General features: G+C 41.4%; 1 protein-coding gene across 1 annotated transcript; it reads left to right on the top strand.

The window, feature by feature from the left end:
- The first annotated feature begins 124 nt into the window (after nt 1-124).
- LOC146811887 (sulfotransferase 1C1-like) lies at nt 125-19,822 on the top strand. The gene is made up of 5 exons (XM_085618857.1): nt 125-507; nt 625-679; nt 7,055-7,149; nt 7,252-7,432; nt 14,550-19,822. Exons 1-5 carry the CDS (start codon nt 382-384, stop codon nt 14,660-14,662), a joined length of 570 nt encoding a protein of 189 aa, XP_085474983.1. The 5' UTR covers nt 125-381; the 3' UTR covers nt 14,663-19,822.
- Nucleotides 19,823-25,025: the final 5,203 nt, after the last annotated feature.

Here is a 25,025-nt window from a genome sequence, read left to right as displayed (position 1 = left end):
AGCACGGGGTGTGATCACATTCAGGACACACATTTTGGGTGTAAATTGTGCAAGGTTTGCAATGTGCACCGTTGCTCTTAATTACTTGGAATGGGACATAAAACAAAAAGAAAATGTTATTCACCCATTTTGATATGTCTAAAGAGCTCATTTGCAGATACCTGTGATTTGTGCACTTACCATTCGGTACCTTAATGATATTTAGCCATGTCAAGGAGGCAGGATTTCAAAACCTAATTTAGATCAAATATTTCCCCCTTTAACCCACCTCCATGGTTGTTTCTTCCCCTTCTTGAACCCAGTAAAAGATTGAGATTCCGCAACCAACTATGAAACCAAACCAAATGTAAACACCCAGGGAAAATACCCCAAGAGACACAAATGACATCGCTCTCTCCTTCTAGCACCAGGTGTGTGCCAGACACCCAAAGGCAAGACAAGATGGGAGACGGACTTGGGCACAGTTTTCTCAGACAAACACTGGACAATGGCTTCAGGCAAAAACAAGTGGGTATCCCGTAGCACCCGCCTTAAATTCACACAATTCAACTACCTCCATCAAACACACCTCTCTCCCCATCGCCTCCATGCGATGTTTCCAGTAACTCTTTCCATTTGCCCTAGGGGCAGATATACAGATGCCACATTTCTACAACCTCTGTTCGGAGCCTGGACCCAGGTAATGGAGCTTATTTCTGCAGTGTTTGATTTACAGCTTTCTCTGGATCCAGAATTGTGTTTCTTGGAGATCACTAAACATGTGAAACGCTCTAAGCATTGCTTTTAAATGGCAGAATTAGCGTCAGCATTATTTAAATGGCTAAAAGCTATGTCTTGGAAAGTGGCTCAGCCGCCAGAAGTCTCTGTATGGTTTGGGATGACATAAATGGGCAGTCGCAAAGGCAAGTGTTATATCGTCTGCCTCATGGGGCGCGGGGCATCACGCTCTGGGACACATGTGCAGAAGTTCTTTGACAAATTGCACTTCTTCTTCTTCTTCACCACCCTCCCTGTTGATCTCAAGTATCTCTCCCCTAGCCGTCCTCTCCCCCCCCCTGAGGCATAACTGCTGGACTGCTGTGCACAGCAAGGTGTTGCTCCCCATATACAATACACAATAAACTTTCTCACCCACCTCAGCACACCTGAACGCTGTTAATGTGTACTATGTTTCCTGTAACCTCCTCATTACTCTCTCTATGCCAATGGGGAGGTTCCTCCTACATACTAGCCAATATTGTTTATTTTTGTTGATGATATTGGTGATCTCTAATGGTATTAGCTTCTTACATAATGCTTGGATGTATCAGCTTAAGCATGAATCCCCAATCATTGTAGTTCTCTGAGACCCTTGCTTTCTTGTAATGTTGCTTGATTGCATTCCTCCTTCATTTCCAAGACCTATTGTGGCCTATCATGTCTTTGTTTGTACCTTGAAGATTTCTTAAAAAAGAGAGGGACCCTTTGAGACCCAAAGGACTAGGATTCAAACAGAAATTCTAAATTAGGCGTCCTCTGGAAATACTAAATTGTAGTTACAACTTACACAGTATTCCTTCACAGACAACACAACCATTTGTCCAATCACTATTACGCATTCACTCAAGGGTATCACTGTAAATACCAATGGTCTACGTGTTGGCACAGAAACTTACAATTGATGCACTGATAAGCTGACTTTATTAAAATTGAAATACAAAATTAAAAACATTTCATCTGAGAAACAAGTATCAAGCACTAAAAATAACAATTTCACAAAATTTTCTTTAGAAACACAACACGAGAGATGATAAAGACATTACATTTCTGTTATTAGGTACCACAACCACTACCAAAGACTGTACACCCCAATGTTTCAAAATTCATCAGCAGGTCCAACTATTACTAAACCTTCGAAACGCGTCTACGCCTGTCCACCATAAACTCACTGCTCTCAATTCACCCCAAATGCTGATGAATTTTGAAACATTGGGGTGTTTGTGTACAGTCTAGTGATTGGACGAATGGTTGTGCTGTCTGTGAAGGAATACTGTGTAAGTTGTAACTACTATTTAGTACTGCCAGAGGACGCCTAATTTTAATTTCTGTACCTTGAAGATGCCAAAAAGAGATTTAATAAAAAAAATGATATGGCTCACTCTTACTGAAGAAAAGAGTAATTTAAAAGGTTCCAGCTGCAGAAAGGCGACCATGGGCTTGCAGTGTGATCTACTAGAAGGATATGTTGCAGTGATTCTGCTCATGCACAGAACTATGCGCAGGAAACCAGGACCTCAGTGAATTGCGGTATACCAAAAACTCACCTCAGTACCCAGAACCCCAATCCGACTAGCATCAGTGTCCCATTCGTCCTCTGTATCCTCTCGGAGCTCCCAATGTATAGACAACCCAGAACAAGCAACTTAGAGTACTCTCAGGAATGGTGGGAATCAGAAATACCTGTTTGTTATTATTCTCATATCAGTCCACAACAAGAGTAATCAGAGACACAGTAAAGTTTAAAATGTTTATTTTATAAACTACGTGTCCTAAGATGCAGTACTTTGGCTAACATAAGCAGACAAATGATTAAAATTAAAACCATCAGCATTGTTACAATACCATAGAAGATGAAGGGAGAAATCATAATACAAATTACAGTGGAATACAACCACCCTCCCTTCACTAGTGAGCTAGTATTATTATACTAATAGAAGGTCTCTAGGTTTGAATGTGGAACCCCATACCGTAACGATCAGCTTAGGTGAATCACATCACAGGATCAGCTTTGCTCTGCGCCTGGAAAAGTTCTTCTCCAGAATGAATGTCTAATGCATGCAAACTGCAATATTAAAGGCTCTCGACTTTCAGATATTTGCAGCTGTGTGCGTGTTATGGCTAGAGCGTGAGCCGATCAACCTGAGCTCAAAAACATACATTGTTTGGTGGCTCAGACTGTTTCTGCACACAATGTTCAGACCAAGGTCGCAGTGCACGTCTAGGGATGTGAACAACAGACAGTTCTCATGTGAAGAAAAGGCATTCAAGCAGTTTTCAAAAAATAACATGTACCTGCAGTGTTGTGTGCAAAAGCAGCAAAAGTGGCAAGATGGCGTTTCTAACATCTAAGGCGCTTATGCTAACATAGCAATGTACCTATCTAAAACGCGGCCTCCACTACACCCTCCCTTGATCGGACCATGACCTATTAGGGATACAATTAAAAGAACGCAGAGTTCAAGTGCGACAGAGCGGAACCAAGTGCATGTATTGGAAATCCAAATAAAGGGAAGTGATAGTTCGAAGAAGAAAAAAAAACAAAACCAAAAAGAATGAAGGGAAAAAAAGGAAACGGAAAATCGTAACATCTTGCAAAGGCTCAGCGAGCCCAAATGTCGAATCCAAAAAATAAAAATGTGTGTGTGGGTCGCACACAGAAAGTTGGACAACATCCAAGTTAATCCATCAGCGTGTAAGCACAGTAAGTAGCGACAGCTTCCAAGAGGAAGTCATTGTTACGGTCTGTAAAAGTTTCTGCCATCCAGTCTAACAAGGTAAACGAACATGCATGTTCCTCGACAACTGGGGCCTCTAGCACAATCAGAGGACAACTGGCGTGTTCTTCAAGTTAACTTCCTGCCAAGAAGTTGTACGCTGCCGTACCGATGTCCCAATTCCCTAGGACTCCATGTGCCGCTCCACAGGCCATAATCCTGACACCAGAACAGTCCAACTCATGAGCCACTAAGGGACTCATCAGTCGGTCATAATTCGGGGCAGGAGACACCGAGTTCGACAAGCACAAATCCAGAGCCCATTCGAAAGGACAATCTAGGCAATGAAAAACAGGTTGTACGCAAGTAAAGTAGGAAAACCGGAAGGACAATCCATAGGCTATGTTCAGGGTTTCCAGTGGTAATGTTCCATAATATTCAAGCATCCGGTTACGAAGATGGAGCAGCCGCGACAGGCTGTTGTGTGACACAAATTGTGCAGCCATTGCGCAGTAAGCAAACCAACAACAGCACACCAGCAGTGAGGGCGAGAATCAACGGGAGCCCGCCAAAGACGCTGGAAAAAATCGAATGAAAAAATGCCGGAATCACAGCAAAAATAGTTTGGAAGGAGGTCACGAGGCCGGAGCCCACAATTTTGAAAAAATGCGCCAAGCCAGTTGTTGACGAGGCATTAAATATAGTTTAGTTTATAGTATTTAAGAGCGCATGCACCTCTGTGCGGGTGTTTGCTACGTGAAGGAAAAATGTTTCACGGGAAGAAGTCAGAGCGACTTCTTTTTGAGACAATAGAGCCCTTATTCTGCTCATCTTGTTGAACTCTGCTTTCAAGGTTGGAATGGAAGGCCAGATGGATACATCCAGCCGCCCATGCGGGGGTGGGAAAAGGACATTTTTACAGCAGACTACTCTCTGTGATACAGTCACAATGTAGGGAATTCCCACTAGCATCCCGCAGCAAGCCAAGTTATTTAAAAGCAAGTAACTACCGTTAGCTAGCAACGTGAAAGAGGGTGTAATAGCTGGCACCGGAATACCTTTCAGGACGCATGCCAAATTAGGTGCTAGCACATTGCACGCGCCATGCAATTGGATGTGCCTACAGACTACAGAGTGATCAGGTGTGGAAGTGCATTCCTCACCCTTCAAATAAACTTCTTTACCTTCTCTCATGCACCTGTATGTAAATGGGAGTGACCAAACCTCATGCAGGAAAGCAGTACCCAACGGTTCATATCTGCCTAGGGCATAATGTTTCATGCACAAACTGAATTTAAACAAAGGAAATGGTAATGTGATTTACCCGTGTATAAGCCACACAGCAGAGCTCAATTCGGCCACAGAGTAAGGCAAAGGTTCTAACTTTTCAATATGCAGTAATGAGTATGTTCCATCTTTCATGGACATGAATTGTTGTTTCGCAATTAGATTAAAGGGAAGGAATAAAGATGAAGTATTCATGTAGTCCCAGGGGATTTTCCCAGCCTTTAACGTTGGCAAAGTCCATACAAACTGCATTATAGAACGTAATTGATTTTGACCATGATACAAAACAGACATATCATCCTGCACAATATCAACAACAGATGAAACAATATTATCTAATGTGTAAATTCTGGAAGAAAGGGTGTTAATGCTATTATCGATAACAGCCAGAACTTTTTCCAAATTGGCCTGATCAATGGCTCTTAATCTGGAAGCCGCTTCAATTTGAGACAATTTCCAAACTTCGTTATAAACAGCATACAACCACCTTTTGGACCTGCCACCTACAGGACCCTTAACAAAATCATTCAAATCTATTTTGTCATTTAATTTAGATCAATGAAGTTTAACAGATGCTAAGGTGGAATGTTGCAGCCAAGATTGGCATAACTTCCCTACAGAGTAGGTAGTAACAGAATGAGAAGATTCAAAGCGGGGGTCTACGCGAACCTGCGTATACCCAGGTTGTAGACCCAGAAAATGATGTTGACAGGAATCTGAGCTTGTCTGCCAAGTTAACCATCCTTCCGAATGTAATTTGGAAATATTGAAGGATGTATTAGCAATGTATGACTGCAACGCAGCAAGGGACAGATCTGTATGATTATCCCAATTTGGATAAGCACCCAGATCTGGAATAGAGGGGGAATTCAGCTTTTTAGAAGTAGCCAATCCAAAGCAGGTGGTCTGAAAAATAGTAGAATTCAAAAATAATAGGTGGTTTGGGATAAGGCAAGCACGATGCAGAGCCTCAGTCCCTTGCACCTGCCATTTCTTGGAACCCCAAACAGATTTAACATCAATAGTAGCTTTCCACAGGTCATACCCCTCGATAGCCAATTCATCCATAAAGGATTTGGAATACAATAATTTAGTGTGTGTCAGCCAAACCTTCGAGGAAGCTTCTACTGCCACTTTAAAATAAAAAGCGGCAGGTTTTGAAACACTGAAATCAGTAAAATAAGCAAATTTGTTCACCAATGTATTGGAGCTGCCTTGCATTGGCGTCCGACAATGTTCCCATTGCGTATAATTTACAAAATTTCGAAACGTATTGGCTTTATGTAGGAAATGATTGCCATAATGTTGATAGCAAAACAGTTCCCCATAATTAGCAGTGTCCCAATACAAATCTTCAGCATCAAATGCGGTATAATATTTCAAATCAGAAAACAGTGCCTCTATGGCCTGAACATCCCAATCATCAGAGCGGATGTTTTGTTTCACTACATCACCCATTGAAACTCGAAGAACATTTGGAACATTAATACCCTCAGTGGGTCCATGAATTTGGAATTTAACAGCATCCCACACAATCCTATCTAACACAGGCCAGGCAGTAATATTTACAAAAGTCTGGTCCCTCTTCATGATGTGTGATGAGGAGTGGGGGGCCAAAGTTTACATTTAGAACGAATGTATTTTCTGTGTTTTTAAGTAAAGGATACTGACAATAAACAGCACAGAAAGATGAATTAGAAACAACTGACATACATTTGTAGCCATCAATTGATCACTACAACCCGTGCAGGCGTAGAAGGTTAGTGATTATTTGGCCGCCTTGCCAAGATGTGATAATATTTCAAAAGAGGAAGTTACCTGACCAATTAAAATTTTTAAAAAAAATTAAAATTAAAAAAATTCACCTGAATTTACTATGTAACTATAGTGCCCTTGTTGATTGGTGTCTGCTATTACAACGTACCCTCAATGGGTGCTATGTAGTTTTCCTTACTTCATTGCCTCCTCTTACTTGTGAAAGTCACTGTCCTTCTGACATCCTCACTACTGACCTCCCCTTGACTTATTTGCTAACTCTTTCCTCATTATACTCCCTTATAATTTACCCATCAATTTTCTTATGCCTTCCCATCCCTCACTTATTTCGTTCTCTGTGCACATTTCTCTTCCTCCACTTATCTCTACTAATGTGCTTTTGTTATGCCATGTGCTGTAATTTGACATTGGCATGCGGCTCTTGCTTTCTGTTTTGCTAGCATTTTTGGAAGGTGCCTTTTTCTGTTTAACTGTCTCTCAATGTCTCCAATTCATGCCCTGCCTTTGGTCCCATGCAGTTGTCTTTGGCTCCTGGTATGACCACGTGAAAGGATGGTGGGAGAAACAAAACAACTGCCGAATCCTCTATCTCTTCTATGAAGACATGAAAGAGGTGAGACTGGAGATGTGCTCTCATGATTGATCTTTCCCAAACCCTGGTTTCTGTCTGCTACCCTGAAAGCAACATGTCCATCTGTCTTCCCCAACCCCACAGGACCCAAAGCGTGAGATCCGGAGGATTCTGCAATTCTTGGAGAAGAACATCAGCGAGGAAGCTCTGGAGAAGATCGTTCACCTCACAAGCTTCCAAGAGATGAAGTCAAACCCAATGGCCAATTACTCATTGACACCCAAGCACATCATGAACCACACTATCTCGCCATTCATGAGGAAAGGTGAGGATGTCTTGAAGTGTTGCTCTTTCTCTTATTTTTACTTCATCTATAGTGACCCTTGTGATACCAGATCGGCATGTCCCCTCACACAGATCACCGTCAAACAGGTTGCTGGTGGATCTTCACCAGATCCAGCATTCTTTCAGATTCTCTTTCTCTAGGAAAACACACTATCCCGCCTATAAAGGTTGAAGTTCAAAGACTGGGGGATACTGGGAAAATGAGATAGTGAATCACACCACACCTAAATTAAGTTATTTAGTAAATTCTGGCAGAGGCGCTTGCATCCCTGCTGAACTAAAGGCCTACTAATCTCCTTTGCACAGGGTTTTGGTGGAATTTTACAAGCCTAACTCCTCATTATAAGAAATTCGCAACCAGCTGACATAGAATACACATAAGAACCAAAATCACTTTTCCGCACACCACAACCGAATCACAAGACGTATTGTTCACACTCATTAGTTCAAGCCTGTCTCGATGACATACACTTACTTTTAGTTAAGCACAGCCTTTAGGTGACGCCGGCACAGTAGGACTTAGACAGAAGGGGCCTGGTAGAAGTTGGCCTGGCATATGCTGGTCACTAGTTATAGTGGCCACCTTGCACCAGTCCAATTGGACTCTTATGGTAGATAGGTTTAAGACAATCTTTTAAAGAAAGCTATCCTAGTGGTAGCTGTGGAGAGCAGCCTTCAGGCTAAGCCTCAGAGGAATGTAAAGCAGCTTGTTTTACCTTATAATCTCTTGAATTACCAAATGAAAGGACACCACACAGGTATATATATCAAATATATATGTATTTATTTCTAGATACACTCTACTAATCTCTTTATGAGATTAGAAGCCAGGAACACATTCAAATATCAACGTTTCACAATAAGTTAAGCACAAATATGGCTGGGGCCCTAGGGGCGTACGAGACCCTATACTAAAAAAGAGGTTTAGGAAAGTTGACTTGCAGAATGACAAGGCCTAGGGCCAGTAGAATCGCTGGGGCTTCACTACTGCAGTGAAAGCAGGTAAGTAACAGACCCACGGGAGACGCATGCAGTGTGTGAACACAGCCGCGGGTTCCCTATTGATTACAATGGAGCAAGTCGCGGTTTGAGTTTGAAAGTTTTAGGGTACTTCGAGGAAGTCTACAAGCAAGCCACTTACAAGGTAAGTAATTCGAGGGCCAACACACACTAGGGCACCGGAGTGCACGAGTTACCTCACCCAGGGAAGCCGGGTGCATAGGTGTCTTTTGGTGTCGGGTCGCGTCGCTGTTTTCTATGGAGACCAAAGAAGATTTGCTGCTTGCGAAGACTGAAGAAGTATCCGGTGGAATCCAAGGCTGGATTCTAGATGCAGATGACCTGAAAATTGAAGGGACAGTGTTCACAGTCACTTGCCAGTGACCCGGGGCCAGGAAGATGGATGCCCACGGATGTCGGGTGATTTCAGGTGATCAAGGGTGTTTTAACTCTTTGCTCACAAGGTCAAGGAGAAATCGATGATGACCAGCAGCTGGATTCAGAGTGTCCCACAACGTCTGCAGCTGACTGCGGTGTCGGCAACCGGATTGGAGCCAACAAGCCTTGGCAACAGCAAGTCTGGTGGAAAGTAAATTTAGTCAATGGTGCAGACCAGCAAGGTCTGAGAGACTCACCCAGCGAGAGTGAGTGAGGGCAGGCCTGGAGCAACCAGGGGAGTCCTTTTAGTCGATAAGAAAGTCTTTGGGGGAACCACAAGCTAATGGGCAAGGGATCGCAAAGACCCCTCTTGAGGAAATGCTTCACAGAAGCCCACAGTCACTCGGGATGGGGTAGGCCTCTGATTTTCACTGCAAAATCTGCTGGAGGCTTGGGCTACAAGTGGTCCAAAGCACAAGTTCGTAGAACGTCATGAAGGGGTTGCACTCGACAATAGTGCACAGTTCCCAGGTATTGCGGTTCCTCGTCACTCGTGGGGTCCACTCACCTCAGCTCTGCTGGGGACTCACAATGGCCATCGAGAAGTCAGGAAATCCACTTCTGGGGCTGCAGGGACTTCGTACTCTGCCAGGAGCGGGAAAGTTTGCAACCATTGATTCAAGTTTTGGTGCCTGCTAAGCAGGGGAGTCACTCCTTGACTCCAAGGGAGATTCTTCCATCTTCCAAAGGTAGTGGAACATCGAAGGACCAGGATTCTTCTTGTAAAGCATCATCCGGGCTTATCTACTTTGCAATGGCAAGGTTTCCTATCTTATACTGAAGATAGGGGAGGGACTAGCTCTATGACCACTCCTCTGGGAGGGTCAGTGTAGGGGGTGGTTACACCCACTTCCCTTTGTCCAGTTTCGTGCCAGAGCAGGGACAGGTAGCCCCTGAACCGGTTTGAGCTGGCATATGCACGAGGAGCCTACTGCTCCCCCAGTGCAGGACTTCAAAGCACTCTAGGAGTGCACCCACCCAATCCACTAAATCCTGTCTGGAATGTGGTGACACCTCCCTGTGACAGGATGCCTATTGTTGGGCCTCCTCCACTGCGAGTTTCAGTCAGCAGCAGGAGGGCAGCCCAGTGTCTGTGCTGGTGGCATCCATTTTGTGATGCCAGTGCTCTTTCAGATTTCTACCGTGTTTCCACAGTAGGCACATGTTGTCCCCTCTAGAAGGGTGGGATCATGCTCCCACATCATGGACTGATGTGGGGGTATGATTCCAAGTTGTTTGACACCAATCACGACATGTTTTGATGCAGTCATTCCAAAGTTAGCATTTATAATGCACTTAAGAGTATATGGTTTAACCGCATCAACAAACAGCCACAAGGAATAGACCCTGCCAGCTGCAGAGGGGCCCTGCTCAGGCAGAGGCACCCCCTCACATTGTAAACCAAGCACCCTGCCCTCGGGATTGATAGGGCCTGCCTTAGGGGTGACTGATAGGTTTATATGTGTGTGTATGGTGAGATATAGGAACCTATACCTCAGTGAGGAGTGCTAACACTACCTCACCCAGGCTGCAGTAGCAGGCCTGTGGTGTCAGATTTAGTCTGCTCACCAGGGGTGGCATAATACATGCTTCAGCCCCTGGTAGGCCTGTGAAGTACCTATGCCCTTGGTACCTAGAGTACCATATGGTGAACAACCTTTACAACGCAACTATTACAACGCACTACACTTACAACAAAATTTTTACAACGCAACATCCACTACAACGCATTCCATTACATCGCATGACACTACAACGCATGTTTAAAAACTACCTTTACAACGCATTCTATTACATCGCATACTACCTTTACAACGCATACCATTACAACGCAATCCAACACTTACCCTACTGTTGCACCCCCTGGAGTTAGAATAGTAATTTTACCCCTATACTATCCAATACTTACCTTAAATGCAATTTAATATTATGCGTTGTAATGGTATGCGTTGTAAAGGTAGTATGCGATGTAATGGAATGCGTTGTAAAGGTAGTTTTTAAAAATGCATTGTAGTGTCATGTTATGTAATGGAATGCGTTGTAGTGGATGTTGCGTTGTAAAAAATGCGTTGTAAGTGCATGCGTTGTAAAAGTGTGCGTTGTAACGACATACATCCGTACCATATACTAGGGGCTCATAAGGTACCACAGTATCCAATCACTAGTGCATCTAATATGCACTCCAAGTTGTTTAGAGAGAACAGAGAGTCTGGGGCCCTGATTACCAGGGACCCAGCCAGACTATAGCCAGAAACCAGTGTATACATCAGAAAAAAGTGGGGGCAACATAAGTGCAGATCCTACTCTCCAAAAGGGCCAAAAATATGTAGTACAGCAATATCTTTTCTAGCTGGTGAGGAAGATTCTTGTTCTACTCGTGGGAGACAATTGTTTTTATATTTTCATTCTCTGCCTATAACCCTCTGGAAGAGAAAACAACCAAGATCGGTGTGCTCCCTGATATGGAGTCAGGGAAAAGTCTGTCTGGAGAGTTAAAAAAGAATCAGAAATTAATTTATTTTCTACTTTGAATTAACTTAAACTTTGGACCCTGTAAAAGATAAACCAGTATTTGATTTCTGAGCCACCTGGAATGTATTCTTGCTGCTGTCCTTACAGGAGTAGGAACAGTTCTGGACCTGGATGTCTTTGTCCTCACAATGGACTCGGATCTAGCGGTGTGTAATTTTTTATTCCAGGAAATGTTTTCAAAGTTTCTGCTTTTCACCATTTGCGCTGTCTCCCTGTTTTACGTTTCGTTTTACCCATGAAAAGCTTTCCTGCACATTACGAGATTATGCACACACTGAGAACATTTTCGGGCTAATTAAACCCAAGTGTGAAGGATAATGTATGCAGAATATTGTTTACAAGTGTACCTTTTGTAGACTTTTACTTTGTAATCGCAGATGTGTACAGAATTCCCATCTTTCACACCTATAATTGTTGCAAAAGTTAATATTTTTAAAGAAATAGGCAGAAAGCATAAACATGTAACTTCATGAAGTTCCAAAGTTTTTTGTAGACCTTTGCAAAGGTAAGGAGAAGAAAAACCTTTGCGGCTTCACATTTTAGTGCAGTACCATGGACAAGCTGAAAACCATAGCAGCATTTCTGGCCTCTCTGCAGTGGGCTCCTGAAGCTGCCTCCAGGAGTAGTAGAACCTGAACTGGATTCCTATTCCTCAAGGAATGGGTCAGTATTCATTCCCTTGTGGAGGAGACGTTGGTTTTCTGGTGCTCCCTGGAATGGACTCCCAGTGTGGTTCCCATGAGGTAAAATAATTCGCACTAGGGCTTGGAATGAACTCTGAACGCAGTTTCTGCAGGTGAAGAGTTTTAAGGGTTTTCTGTGACTTCAGAGATATGACTGAGTGACCTGGGGGCATATGTATCAACCGAATTTTTAATCGCAAACGCTGCGATTGGCAAAAAACAGCGTTCGCGATTAAAAATTCGCAAAACGGGATGTATGAGGCAAATTCTCATCGCAAATTTAAGGAATCGCTAGTTTAGCGATTCCTTAAGTTCGCGTAAGCATTTAAGAAATCGCAAATTACGATTTCTTAAATGATATGTAACACGCACCAAAGTATTGCGAATTATCCTTAAGAAATCGCAAATTACCACCAACTTCTAGTTGGTGGTAATTTGCGATTTCTGTTAAAAATGCACTTTTTTGAATTTTAAGTGCCACGTGGCGCACATACATGCCCTTAGGGCATGTATGTGCGCCATATGCGCACACATGCTCATTTCAGGGGTGCATCTGGGTGTCATCATGACACCCTTGCACCTTTGAAATTATTCTCAAATTGCGATTTGCAAATTGCGAATCGCAATTTGAGAATTACTCCCCATTCATTCCTATGGGTCTCCTGGCCCATATAAATGAATGGGAAGGTATTCCTTAATTGCGATTTCGCAATTTGCTAATCGCAATTAAGGAATTTTAAGAAATCGCAAAAGTTTTGCGATTTTTTTAATACATCCCGTTTTGCAATTCTCAAATAGCGATTCTTTAAAAATCGCTATTTGAGAATCGCAAATGGAGATGTTGATACATATGCCCCCTGGTCTGGGAAAGAAGAGAGTAAACCAGATTACCATGCCCACTGGAGTGAATTTAGGAGGACAAGTAGGAGTCCCTGACTAATGCTCTGAAGATGCTTCTCTCCTGTTACTAAGGAGGCTCAGTGGGTTACTGCGCTAGCTTAAGAGATCCAATTAACCTTCGAGTGAGAGAGTCTATTTCCGCTAGGCCAACTCAGTCTGCCTTCCTTCTTAATAAAACTGAAACACCAACTTATCAAATGTAAATTTTTTAGATGTGGATATTAATTAAGTAGCACTTCTTAATTTCCTTTAGCATTCAAACGTATATTATCAATATAAAGAACAATCATGCATGAGAATGTCTTCATAGATTACTTGTGAAATCTAAACCTATCTTATTCTAGCATGTTATACTGAGTAAAAAATACATACAATGTGTATAATTAACTTCAGCCATCTCTACCTGTCAGAAGGGGCCTCCCACTCATCTTCATTCAGACTCAGCCATACCATTCATTGACTTTGAACTTGAAGCCATTTCAGGGTTTTTTTCCTGACAGTGGCAAGATGTCTTGTCTATAGATAGCAAATATAGGAACGGCTATTGAATAGCCTTAAAAGACGAAGAAGAATGTCACTTTGTTGTTTTTGAAGATAGAAGAAACTGATACAAAGACAAATCTTTGCTACAGGTCACTGTAGTAGAGAATGCAGGTTTGAAATGTGAAAGGTATTTTACCATATACAATAGCTATATGTTCAATCAGTTTCTGAAATCTCTGAAGTTTCAGCTACAGATTGAGAAGTTGCTCGAAATCACCGGAGTCCTGTTTACATGTAGAGCAGAGTTTAAACTGTATATGGATATATGTATGCGTAGGTTAGCTGGAAAAAAGCTATATCTCCACATTACTCTATGAAAAATAAAATTTCCTGGCACACAAATAATAACTTTCACCCAAACGTCAAATAAGTTTCCAGTACTCAGCAAGTAGAGAAAAAGCCTGATCTTTAGCCTACTTATACCATGGCAAAGAGTTCTGATAACAAAAGCACATTGTAATAAAGTGTACATCCAATTGCACACGATACAATTGCAGAGGTATCCTACATAGGTCCAATGCATTTCCTCCATTGAAAAGAAACCATTGTCATTTATTTTATAGTTTGGTGCGAACCGCAAAATCAAATGTATTTGCATCATCATCCCTTATTGATTCAGTTTTAGACTCTGGTAAATGAAATGTTGCTTAGCTACTGTACAATCATCCCATAGTATCTGCACATTTTTCATATATAAAAGCTTTTCAATAGCTTATTCACTTCACATGAGCATAAATTAAATATTGAGGAAGGGCAGAGTATTTCAGACAATTTTAGCCACTAAGAACAATTTTAATATGTGCCAAATTGTTATTCTGTGTTAAAAAGTATTAATTTGATTCCAATAATGTAAAATTTCTTACACTTTTCAAACAGTGAAAAAGAGTACTTTTGAGTTATATAATAATGAATTATATTTATGCGTCAAGCGATGAACCATGTGGTCTCTTATCTGATGTTCCTGATATTACCATATTATTCTATTTCTCGCCACCTCCACAGGGATCGCTGGAGATTTGAAGAACCACTTTACTGTAGCCCAAAACGAACGATTCGAGGAAGACTACCAAGAGAAAATGGCAGGGTCCGGCCCGAAGTTCAGGAATGAGCTTTAAGACCCAACCCTCTGCCCAACCCATGTTTCAGTGCCATGTAAAGCCTCTCATCCAGTTGCAACCAGGAACTTTGGCCAACAGTGTTTGCAGGAATGGACTTTCTTGAAAGTTTCTTAGTTTAGATTTGCAGCAGGTTGATTGCTACTCCTAATATCTAAGCGAAATCTGCAGGTTCAGAAGCTTCGAGCCTGGATGTCCCCATCAGTAGTTATGTGCTCCGTGTATGAACAAAATTATGCTGAGCAACACTGAGTTTAGTCATAGTGCTTACATTTTAGGCATTTAATGGCTCAGAGGTGCTCCAAATTGTGTTGTGCACTGCAAAATTGTTTTAAATAAATATGGTTCCACTGGCAATTTGTGTGACACTGGGGTGGAATGGTTCTCATAGCTCCTATTGGCCCCAGACTGGCTCGCTATTGATGTGCTGCAATCTTGAGTTATTCCAATTTAACAATCCTTTCTTACATCAAGTTAGAAATATCTTTAGTTGCGCACACAATCATCAAGAGACACATTCTAAAGTTTCCGAAACTCTGGAAGTAGTCTCTAATAATCTTATTACTTAGCTTCAATAAAAAATCTCCAATAATCTCAGTCCAGGTCTTCCTCATCACAGTGCTTAGCACGGGGCGTGATCACATTCAGGACACACATTTTGGGTGTAAATTGTGCAAGGTTTGCAATGTGCACCGTTGCTCTCAATTACTTGGAATGGGACATAAAACAAAAAGAAAATGTTATTCACCCATTTTGATATGTCTAAAGTGCTTATTTGCAGATACCTGTGATTTGTGCACTTACCAACTTAATTTAGATCAAATATTTCCCCCTTTAACCCAACTCCATGGTTGTTTCTTCCCCTTCTTGAACCCATTGAAAGATTGAGGATTTCCGCAAGCAACTATGAAACCAAACCAAATGTAAAAACCCAGGCAAAATTCCTAAAAAAGTGAACTCTATGTGTTTCTGATCAAACAACTTTGTCAAGAGACACAAGTGACATGGCTCTCTCCTTCTAGCACCAGGTGTGTGACAGACACCCAAAGGAAAGACAAGATGGGAGATGGACTTGGGCACAGTTTTCTCAGACAAACACTGGACAATGGCTTCAGGCCACAAAAAGTGGGTATCCCGTAGCACCTGCTTTAAATTCACACAATTCAACTATCTCCATCAAACATACCTCGCTCCCCATCGCCTCCATGCGATGTTTCCAGTGACTCTTTCCCTTTGCCCTAGGGGCAGATATACAGATGCCACATTTCTACAAATGGTGTGGAAGTGCCAACCTCTGGACGGAGCCTGGACCCAGGTAATGGAGCTTATTTCTGCAGTGTTTGATTTACAGCTTTCTCTGGATCCAGAATATTGTTTCTTGGAGATCACTAAACATTCTAAACGCTCTAAGCATTGCTTTTAAATGGCGGACTAAGCGACAGCATTATTTAAACGGCTAAAAGCTATGTCTTGGAAAGTGGCTCAGCCGCCTGAAGTCTCTGTATGGCTTGGGATGACATAAATGGGCAGTCGCAAAGGCAAATGTTATATCGTCTGCCTCCATGGGGCGTGGGGCATCACGCTCTGGGACACATGTGCAGAAGCTCTTTGACAAATTGCACCACCCTCCCTGTTGATCTCAAGTATCTCTCCCCGTGCCGTCCTCTCCCCCCTTGAGACATAACTGCTGGACTGCTGTGCACAGCAAGGTGTTGCTCTCCATATACGATACACCATAAACTTTCTCACCCACCTCAGCACACCTGAACGCTGTTAATGTGTACTATGTTTCCTGTAACCTCCTCATTACTCTCTCTATGCCAGTGGGGAGGTTCCTCCTACCTACTAGTCAATATTGTTTATTTTTGTTGATGATATTGGTGATCTCTAATGGTATTAGCTTCTTACATAATGTTTGGATGTATTAGCTTATGCACGGATCCCCAATCATTGTTGTTCTCTGAGACCCTTGCATTCTTGTAATGTTGCTTGATTGCATTCCTCTTTCGATTCTAAGACCTATTGTGGCCTATCATGTCCCTGTTTGTACCTTGAAGATTTCTTAAAAAAGAGAGGGACCCTTTGAGACCCAAAGGACTAGGATTCAAACAGAAATTCTAAATTAGGCATCCTCTGGGATGTTAAAATTGTTAAAATGATTTGATATCCAGGAAAAGCAAAAGTGATATTGCCTTTATTTGGCAGCACGTTCAGTACATTACAAGCTGTCACATGTTTTCAGTTAGTAATCCTTCAACAAGATTTCTCCCACAAAGATCCAATGCTAGAATTTGGAACACCATTGAAAACATTACATGTTGCATGCGACTAATGATCAAGAACTTAAAGGGACATACTAACAATAATGGATACTGCATGCAACACATCTCCCTTATTTAACAAAAGAATAATGTCCTAAAATGAGTAAAGAAGATAAGTAACACCAAAGAGAAGGAAAGAATAATCAAACAAAAAAAAAAATACAAAACTGAAAAGGCAGTGTTACGTGAAATTTGCATATCTTTTGGGTGCATAAATAACACGCCTACAATCTTTGACTCTATGAGCAACAGAATCACCATTGTTAAGATTAACATCCACATCAGATGAAGTTTTTCTTTTAGTGTTAGGTATAGGACATTTAGCCAACCTTCTCACATTCCAAATTTTTCCATCTAGTGTCATAACACTATTGTCAAAAACTCTTTTAATTAAAATGGGATCACTAAACTTATTAGTACCCTTACAATTGTCATACCAAATTTTGGTTTTGAATTGTTTACTTTCTACACGTTTGGAAACTTCACTTATATTCTCTCTACCAGAGACAAAATGGTGTGATTTCTCTCTCAACCACCACGGTAACACTTGTGATGCAGGATCTCTTCCTTTGAAAAGTTTAAAGGGACTCACCTCAGTTGTGGTGTGAGGCGTAATCCTATAGGTCCACAAACGCTCCCTTAACGCACTTACCCAATTACCCCCAAATTTTACAGCTTCAGTAATAAAACCTTTCAGGACACGATTAAAGCGTTCCACCTGACCATTCTCATGTGGTTCATATAATGAGGTGAGCCTGTGGGTAATATTACATCCTTTTAGAAAATCAGCCATTTCCACGGATGTTAGTTGCACTCCACTATCAGTGACTAAACAGGATGGGCAACCTTCCCTGGCAAAGATGTCTTTGAAAAAATTTACAACTGCACTTGTAGTGGCTTTTGGAACAAACTTTACCTCAGGCCACTTAGAGTGATAGTCGATTATCACCAAAGCGTACCGTGATGATTCTGGGAGAGTGTGAAAGGGACCTGAAATGTCGAATGCAATTTTCTTCCATGGTTCAGATGGCCATCTAACTGTCTTAAGTGGTGGGGTGTGAACTCTAAGCGTCCTTTCATTTGATATACAGTCAAGGCATTCTCTAACCACCCTATCAACAAATTTATCAACACCTGGCCACCAAAAATGTGTTCTTATTAAACGCTTCATAGAAGATATTCCTGGATGAGTTTTATGCGCAATGTGTAAGATAACCTCATGCATGCCCTCTGGAGGGATACATTTGCCTGACTTGAAAATGAAATCACTTTCTAACTCTAATTCTTCCAACACTTTATAGAATGGCAATAACTCTGAACTTATTCTGTCTTTCCTAGGCCACCCATTTTTAATGTACTCTTTCAATTCTGACCATTTACTGTCCTTCTGCTCACACTCATGCCAATGAACCTCAGTTATATCCTGAAATTTTCCCTGAAGAACATCTTCAATGGTAACAACAAAATCAGGTTCACTTACCGAGTTAATTATGCTTTGGTTACACGGTAAATGTGATAGACAATCAGCAGTAACATTTTTCTTACCAGGTACGTAAACAGTAATGAAATCGTATTCTTGCAATTTTGACGTTAGTCTGGCGATTCTGGCCGTAGAGTTCCAACCTCCACCCACCGATAATCTATTGACCAAAGGCTTATGGTCTGTTCTCAGTGTGAATTTAGAACCCCACACGTATAGTCTAAAATGTTCTTTTGCCCAAACACAAGCTAGTAATTCCCTTTCTATGACTGCATATTTGCGTTCACATTCATTAAGTGTTCTTGAGGCAAAAGCTACATTCCACTCCTCATTTCTCTCTGTTTGCGAAAGAACCGCACCCAAACCATAACAACTTGCATCAACTGTGACAATGCACTCCTTGTTGATGCGAAAAGGTTTAAGCATGGGAGCATTAATGATGTCATTTTTAATTTCTTCAAAAGAACGTTGTTCTAAATCACCCCATTCGGACTTAACTCCATACCGAAGGTTCCATCTTTGTGGCAAAGTTTACAACAAATTTGCTGTAATATTCACACATACCCGCAAATGAAAGAAGTTGATCTCTATTCTCTGGGGAAGGAGCCTTAGCGATAGCGTCTACATTGGATCTTTTCGGAAAAACACCATTACCCGAAAGGGTATGTCCTAAATATTAAACTGATTCTCTGAATAAATTGTATTTGTGTGCTTTAAGGGTTAATCCGTTTTGTTCTAGCCTTCTACAAACTTCTTGTAAATGTTTCTCATGTTCAGCTGTATTTTTAGAGAAAACTAAAATATCATCTTGAAAACATTTCACATAAAAGTCAATGTCTCTAAAAATATGAAACATAACTCTCTGAAAAACTGAAGCTGCGGACGCAAGTCCGAATGGCATGCGAGTGTACTGAAATAAACCCTGTGGAGTGATGAACGCTGTGTATTTTCTAGAGTCTTTAGTGAGTTCTATTTGGTGATATGCTGATCTGAGATCGAGAGTGGAAAAGATTTTTTCACCATCTAAGAGTGATACCAACTCATTTATGTTTGGCAAAGGATGGCAGTCAATGATGATGTTAGAATTTAATGCTCTTAAATCGACACACACTCTCAACTTTTTATCAGGCTTCCGTACTAAAACTATGGGAGATACCCATTCTGATGATTCTATTGGTTCAATGATGTCTTCCCTCAGTAATTCATCTAACATCTCTTTGAGCTCATGTCTGATATTAATAGGAACGCTTCTGAGTTTTTGTACTACAGGAATGTGATTGGTTTTCAACATTATTCTGCGTGAAAAGTTTTTAAGTTTGCCCAATTTGTCAATAAAGACATTCGAAAAACCTTTAATAACTTTTTCTGATTTTGCAATATCCCCTGGTTCCTTACTGCATGAGTCTTCCACTACGGACACCGTGTTCATAAGATGATCATCACGTAATGATACTGGTTCTTTGGATCAGGAATTTAATATGATTCCCAATTTCCATTGATCTAACCAGCCTAGAACATTAACTCCCTTCTGAGAGATATACAGTTTGACCTCAGCTTCTCTTTGTTTAAAATGCAAGGTAACATGGAAAAAACCAATCATATCAATTCTTGTTCCACAAAAACTTTCAGCAACAATGTGAAACACATGACTACGCTGGATCTCATGGAGGTTTGCTTCAGTGTGCTGGTGCATTAAGTTCACTGTAAATACCTAACTAAGTAATTAAGTAATATTTATTGTTTGGTAATTAAAACCTTTACAATTTCCATATAAAAAGCGGCATAGCAGCAGAGTTCATATTCTAAAACCATTTTTTTAAAAAAAACATATAAAAACTTACATGAGATGTATTAACATGCGCAAGCAGTTGTCAGGAATTGTTTGCACGGACCATGAGTTAAAAAAACAAGGCTGAGCTCCTAATGGGAGAAAGACTGTTCCATAATCGCCAGGTTTGTAACAGCAACGATGATAAAACGCTGTTCGCTTTCCTGCTTAAGCATGTATTGTCCGGGTGTTGAGTGACCAGAAAATGTCATTTTCGCTTTAATGTAACACTTTAAGGGGTAATGGGATGCAGAGATAAAGCGATCCGGTCGCTTGACGAAAGAACTTTTGCCCCTGCCGCTTCCATAAATTGAACAAAGCGATACGCTAGCTGTGCATCTCCACCTCTGAAGCATGCTTTCACAGCTTGTCTGCAGGTTCTTATCCCCTTACTTACAAATAGTGGCTTCAGTAACTGTCACTGTTCAGCCTGTAGATCTCTGCAGATACATAATAGGTGTAATACACTTTCATTGGCATCCTCACATAGGCGGCATATTGGCCGACCTGGGGGTCGTTTCCTCGGGGGAAGATGTGGTAACGATGGTAAAATACCCAATCGAGAGTGAAGGTATTTTTCTTTCTTCTTCCTATTAAAACCTGTGCCTAAGTATGGTTGGGGAGAGGACTTGTCATAGCTGTGGACAACAAATCATCCGTGGGCTCTTTCTGTGAGTATACGCCTTATCTTCTACTAGTGATAGCCTTTTCACTGTCTTGTTTACAATTTGTTTAAAACAATGGTAGGACCCTGAGGCTGCCCAAAGTTCCTCGAGTCCCAGACGATCTATTGATGCAGTCAAATAGGTCCTTGCTGCACACTCCCTCTTTAGGTGTCTTTCATTCCATAAATGGGAGTTCAGTGTGCCCGCTTCAGTTTTTTTTATCCTATACCAACTCTTAGCATAGGCTCCTTTGCGGGCTATTTCTTGACTTTGCATGCCGAATTCTAGCCTTATTTGAGCTGGCGAGACGTACTTTGGTAAGTTAAATATCATCCTGGCCGCTCTTGAGACAGTTCTATCTAAAGTAATCGCATCTCTTCCCCTCAGACACTCACTCCCATAAGTGATTGTCGGGATGAGTTTCGCTTGCCAGACTTGTAGCACTGGGATAAGGCTAGGGCCAGCATTTTTCTGTTTGATCGATTTTATGGCTACCGCAATGGAGTTGCCTCTTCTTTTGATTGCCTCTTTTTGTAAATTGAAAAGTCCCCTTATTATCCATCATCACTCCTAAGTACTTATATTGGTCAACTACTTCGATTGGTGAATCTGCCGTATGCCAGTAGTATTTAGAGGTTTCCTTCTTTGGATGTATCCTCATAACCTTCGTTTTGTCGTGGTTAATGGCTAAACCATTAGATGTTGAATATCGATTAGGGGGTCCGGCTAACCAGTACGAGATCATCTGCGTACAGGTGGTTGGAAAGTAAAAGCCCTCCCAGCTTTGGCACATGAGAATTGCAGAAGTCCAGTTCTGACGAAAGGTCAGACATAAATAAGTTAAAGAGCATCGGCGCCAGGACGCACCCCTGTTTAAGCCCCATCGTTGTTGGGATTTTCCTGGACAAGGTACTTTCCATCCCCTAACTTTACTTGGGCCCATGTGTTTGTATGAAGCAATATTAACTGGTTTAGGAGAGCAGATGGTATTTTCATTTCCTTGAGTTTATGCCAGAGTTAATTTAAATACCTACCTGGCAAACATTACCAGTTCAAAATGCTTCCATTCACCATCACATCAGTGCTCAGAGTCTTCACAAAATGCCTCACAGTGTGGGAAGCGCATCAGCACAGTCACCAGATTCATATTTAACCAAAAGTTAAAGCTCTTCGAAACTGTCAATACAATCAGCAGACCGAAGATACTCCACAGGGTTCACTATCACTGTGAAGAAATCCCACTTGTAACCACAACAAACCTAGAATTTTATGGAATCTACGCTAAAATAACTCATGACATTATTTCAAATGCATGTCATCACATCCGTCCCCTACAAGAACGTCTATCACATTGGTAATCACAAGCTACAGGAGCCTGGGAAGTGTTAATGTTGCTTGAGCAGAGGGTACAGTTCCGACGTCACTGGTGGAACAAAACAGATTCATTGTTTGGTAGATCTTTTCTCATAACCAAAGCCACAAGTGACCATTAACCAGAATGCGTCTTTGACAGCTTGAGAGAATAAGCCAGGTATGGCAATTCAGTGCAACTGGTCACACAGGGAAGCGCAGTTGCAATACAGTCAGTTGCCACTACAAACATTCAAGAAAAATATCTGCAATAAAAGTTCTTCATTTGGATGGACAATATCACCATGATGTGCTAGGTTCCGGAGCTAGTCAGAGCCTAGGGAATCATTTAGAGTTTGGCAAAGCTCCTACCCTACCAAACTTGTAGTCCCCTCGCTCAACTTAGAGTCGGGGAGGTGCTAGTTTTAAACCTTTGACCAGGTGGCACATCTGCTAAACCGAGCCAGATTGCAATGAGTCTTTCTGCCCTTTTGAGGGTGGAGTGATCGCTCATTTTCACTGTTTGTGTCGGTCATGTGAGGGAGAGGGAAAATAATAAATGGGCCCCATGTAAGAGGAGAAAGCTTCCTGTTGTGCCATTTACAGCTCATTCAGAGAAATCCCAGACACACTTAATGAGTTTGTTTTGTCCAATCAAAAACTATACCAAGCAGGTGCTTTAAATTTATGGGCGCTTCAAATGTCACCTGCTTGGAAAATCTTCAGCGGTGCAAAGGGTGCCCCCTAGGTGCGAACTTAATTTGTACAAGGCGGAGATCTCTAAATAGAGCAGACTGTCCCATCCACTCACACCTTACTCTCCTCAGTTGTCCTTGATGGTGCAAGCGATTTTGCATTCACACATTGTTATCACATTGATGAGCTGGCAGGACAACTGCCAAGAGTGTACATCAACTTTGTAGATTACCTAAATGAAGATCATCAAGTGACTCGTAAATAGGAAATTAACCCTTACACCATTACCAAGGGGGCGCACCCAATAAATCAGTTTTCTAGTTGCAATTACAATAACATACCCAAGTTACACGTTCAATTGTATACAAGCCTGTCGCTGTGGAATGCCCTTTGGATGATTGCTTATGGATATTTCCATTGATCCTTCCTGGACACATTTCTTGGTGCTTCCTTCTCCTCGAGATGTCCATCTATTCGATGTACAACGTTCCCCTCCAGCTGGCTTACTTTGTCAGCAATGGAACCAGCTTCTCAATAACTCTGTTTGGCAATTCGGCATCTGAAACCTTAGAAATTGGTTACGTACAGCTTCCAGAAGAAAACATGCCTTTCCTTGTTGTCGTGCAAGCATGTTGCCCTACTACCAGTACTACTGCTTGTTTAGCAGCTAAATGTAGGCATTTTCTATGCTACTGCAATTCTCAACATCAGGACCTGCTTAAGTCATTGTTCCAAGATATTGTTCCCTATCTTCTAACTTACAAAAGTCCAGCTTGATTCATCCATACCTAATGGGAGATTTGGCGGCAGTGGCCACTTACCTACTAAGCAGGCTCTACCATTCCATTTTTAGAATTCCTATCATAAAGCTTTTTATGGAGGGATTAATTAGGAATATTATGGCGGCCAAGCTTGACGACCAGGAGGCCGCTCGAGACGCAACAACGTCCGAATTATTGATGTACCGGAAAAGGCAGGGGCCCTGCACTGGACTTCAAGTCAAGAAAGCTTTATTCGATTTTCAAATCAAAATCATAAAAGCACACATTAAAAAGTACAGTGAAGGTTTTGTGCAGTTAAAAACAGTTAAAAACAATTAAAAACAGTCAAAGACAATCAAAACAGTCACCCCAATTGAAGGTATTAACAATATAATTGTCATATATGAATCATAAAGTGCATTTTAGGGTGATTACATTGAATTCCGAAACTTGATGGGCTGTTTTAGGAAGCTAGTTACGGCAAAGATGATAAGTTCGTTTTCTAGCTGTAATAACCTAATCATAGCTGGTCTACAAGTGCGGATACCCCAAGCCTTTAAAATTGGTTTCAGAAAAGCCCCCCTAGGCAGCTGATAAAATTTGCAGAATAAAACACAGTGGATATTTGATTGAGCAGAGATATCATCACAGGGACATGGTGAAATTTCATTTGACCAAATATTACAGACAGGGAAAGTAATCATACGAAAAAAATTACCAAATCTGAGACGGGTCAGTAACATTCGAGCATAACAATTTGGCTGGATCGACAGGTACCCTTGAAGCCCTTCATATACAGTTATTTGTTGGAAATCAGTGACTGTATTTTTAATTTTTTCCAGATTCCATCTGTTATTTGTTAGGTGGTTGAGAGCCAGCTCTCTTAACGACTTTCTGGACACCATTTCCATACTTGATGGCCTCACAAAGAACTCGGGGTGTCCAAGGTCCGTTAACATATTCTTTACGTAAGTGAGCCATTTAATATTACTTGTTCCATCAAGTTTGAGACAATCTGTAATTAAATCTCTGTTTAGTGAAGTCTCAGGGGTAACACAAATTTTATGCCACAATAATATAGGCGCAATTTTAATAACATCTGAAATGTACAATAGACCCAGCTCAATATGTATGAAATAAGTTGCTGTTGATTTGGGAACCCCTAATAAATAGCGTAGAAACTGATTTTCGGTTTTTTGTATCAGTTGTGGGTTATCAATGCCCCAAAGGCCAGCTCCGTAAATGGCAGTGGAGATACATTT

This window comes from Triturus cristatus, chromosome 7 (assembly GCF_964204655.1).
Source record: "Triturus cristatus chromosome 7, aTriCri1.1, whole genome shotgun sequence".
NCBI classification, from domain to species: Eukaryota; Metazoa; Chordata; class Amphibia; order Caudata; family Salamandridae; genus Triturus; species Triturus cristatus.
This window is presented reverse-complemented; position numbering and strand designations above follow the sequence as displayed.